We start from the raw sequence: 2773 nt of genomic DNA, 5'->3' as shown, positions 1-2773 counted from the left end.
AGAAGAACTGCAGAAGATGAAAAATCCCACCGAACACTGTAATGATATCCCTAAGTTCCACTTCCATGATTTGACTCCATTTTCTAACTTCCACCTAGCGAGGATTACTGAAGGAGCGGTTGCTGGGCCGGCCGTATGCCGATGTCTGATAAGAGTCAAGGGTTCCAGCTGTCGCCGCTAGTGCGCCACTGTCGGCGCGACCGCCAGCGCGGTACATTTGAAACGTGGAGATGCCCAGACCGCCGAGACTTGACTTCTAACAACCCCTGAACAAGTTTTGAGTCATAATTTTGGTGCAACATGGGTAAATGGTGGAGGCGGAGGGGTAAGGGGAGGTTCAACGGCAACACTGCCATTGCTAAGCTGCCAAGCAGGCTGCAGCTTGCTCGCTCGCCCCGGCTGTCCACTTCCAGGTACTTGGGTATCACCCTCTCCCTCCCCCGCACCATACATATGGCCCCTCGGCTTGCTCGGCCCAGTTCTTAGAGATAGAAGGGCAGCCTCCCCCACCTCCCCCACCCCAGCCCCGGCCGCTGCGCTGCTAATGAAACAATAGGGCGGCGGCCGGGGACTTTATTGGAGGTGGGGATTAGGAGGCTGGCCAGGCTGCCCACAGGTGGACGGGGTGGACCCGGGAGGGTCAACGAGCAGGTCGAGGACGGCCGCAGTACCGGGTGCCTGAATCACCTGCTAATCCCCGTCGCGACACTGCTATAGGGGGTGTCTGGCGAGGAGGCTGCATCGATGGAAACAATGACAGGACGACGAGGAGGGGTCGGTCGAGGCCCGTTAGGTCCAGCTGACGCACCAGGCCATATTCTCGGACCGTGGGACCGGGGCCCAGGATAGGGGTTTCGCGAAGTGTCCCCCATCCCCGGACAGGGCAGGGGAGGGGAGGGCACCTGAAAGGGCGAGGGAATGGATGAGTAGGGGGCTCACTCAGTCAGTCAAGTCCCAGCACTGAGTGAGAGCTATCGGAGTCGTCGTTGTCGTGTCGTGCTTGTCGTTTGTTGTGAGATGTGTAGTGAAGTGCGTGCTGGTTTTGATGAGGAGGAACTTAGAGCTATGCTAGAGGACGATGATTTACAAGCTGAATTTGATTCCGAGTGGGATTATGCGGTACCACCGAGTTTGGGTTGTGAGGAGGAGTTCCTGAGGGCGGCAGGCGTTGGCACTCCCTCTGGCGCGGCTGCCCCCTCTGCCCCCCCTGCCCCCGCTGCCCCTCCCCCGACGAAGAAGAGGAAGAGTTCGTCCAAGGGGAAGAAGAATGTGTCAGACAAGCCCGAAAAGCCCAAGGTCCACTGTCCGCGTTGCAACAGAGGATACAACTCTTTGGAAGGCGTCGAACGTCATCAAAGTGTGCACAAGATGGAAGGTAAGTCACTTTCAAACTTCAAGCATCCATGTATTGTGATGGTCAAGTGCTATCAGTATGAGGGAGATGATGGAATGTGTGGTGTTTTCCAGATGGATTGACTGAGGGACTTCCCACAGCTGAGAGCGTGTTGAACAACTCGGTGGTTTTGGCTGCAGAAGTCCTTGAAGAGATGGTTAGAAACCTGTCTAGCCATGGTTCTGAGCCCCAGCTGCTCGGAATAACTCAGGACTTCATCAAGAAGCAGAAGAATGAAAATTTTGTATCCTTTATTAATGTGTGTACTAGGAACATCTGTCAGTGCATACCTAGTGGTCGTTATTCTCCCAGGTCAGACAAGATGGATGTGCCACTTCCCTCAGTTTTGTATAGTAATTTTTTGTCTGGGTGCAGCAGATTTTTAATTTCCGATACTTTTTTTGAAATGGTGGATAATTTAATTTTTGAGGATGTAGATGTTACACATTATAGACTTAAAGTTATTTTTTGTACAGATTTCACTAGGAAGTTACTGATTAAAGTTGTGGCATTTGTAGTTAAATCTATAAAATTATCTATATACGAGAATATGGGTATTAGGCCGAGGGCACCTGTTTCAATATCACCTGGTGCTCAGATATATCTTAAGCAGTGTGTCCATTACGTCTCTGGCTCAGTGATACGTAGAATCTTAAGGCCTCTCTTTCCTCTGAGCCGTAGGAATGGCGGCAGGTGGTGTGAAGTTATTGAGGCGATACAGCTTCAATTTTTAAAGGATGATTTAACTGGCCCCCATGCAGACCTGGAGAGGTGGACCCTAGCTCAGGACCGGGGAAGCCTGTTGTATGTGTCAGAGAGTGCTCTGACATTTTTCCTCTATGTGGCAGAGGTAGCCAAATCAGCAGAACAGCCTGATGGTTCTCTTGATGCCAAGGTTGTCCTTCAAAATATTTCTGAAGATGTGGATGGTATGTTCCGATGGGATGCAGTGTGTGGTGAGCGCTTCACAGGCACTCATTCCCAGTTTCTTATGGATATGGCAGTGAAATTATTTTGCAGCACGTGGGCCAAGGGTATCCAAAAGAGACGAATGAATGCATTGCATGCCAGAGGTTACATATCCCAGAATCTAAGAGGTAAACTAGCAGGTGCCTCTTCATCTTCAATGTAAAAATGTTTTTTAGTTTTTAAATTGTAGATAGAGAGGCACCAGTTAGTTGGTGCACTAGTAATTATTAATTGACATATTTCAGTCTTTTTAACCTGAGCCAGAGCATACTTTTTTCTAGTCGTTTTATATTTTGAATGTTCCATATTTTTATTACTTCATGCATCTTCAAGATGTCGACTATGTTTTCTAGTAATTTAATAGTTTGATTGCAATTGGTTCTAATTTGTTTGTGTAACAACATATGTACT

The 2773-nt window shown here is 49.1% G+C and overlaps 2 protein-coding genes across 2 annotated transcripts in view; both read left to right on the top strand.

Annotated features, from left to right (window-relative positions):
- The window catches only part of LOC113209398 (uncharacterized), a 13507-nt gene that overhangs the window by 8797 nt on the left and 1937 nt on the right, over nt 1-2773 (top strand). The window lies entirely within an intron of this gene.
- Nucleotides 21-2767, top strand: LOC127750979 (uncharacterized). The gene is made up of 2 exons (XM_052273798.1): nt 21-1375; nt 1468-2767. The coding sequence occupies exons 1-2, from the start codon at nt 1018-1020 to the stop codon at nt 2523-2525; spliced, it is 1416 nt and encodes a 471-aa protein (XP_052129758.1). The 5' UTR covers nt 21-1017; the 3' UTR covers nt 2526-2767.

This window comes from Frankliniella occidentalis, unplaced genomic scaffold (genome assembly GCF_000697945.3).
Source record: "Frankliniella occidentalis isolate FOCC.00 unplaced genomic scaffold, Focc_3.1 Scaffold7, whole genome shotgun sequence".
Lineage (NCBI taxonomy): Eukaryota > Metazoa > Arthropoda > Insecta > Thysanoptera > Thripidae > Frankliniella > Frankliniella occidentalis.
Note: the sequence above shows the minus strand (reverse complement) of the source record. Positions and strands in the feature narration are given on the sequence as shown.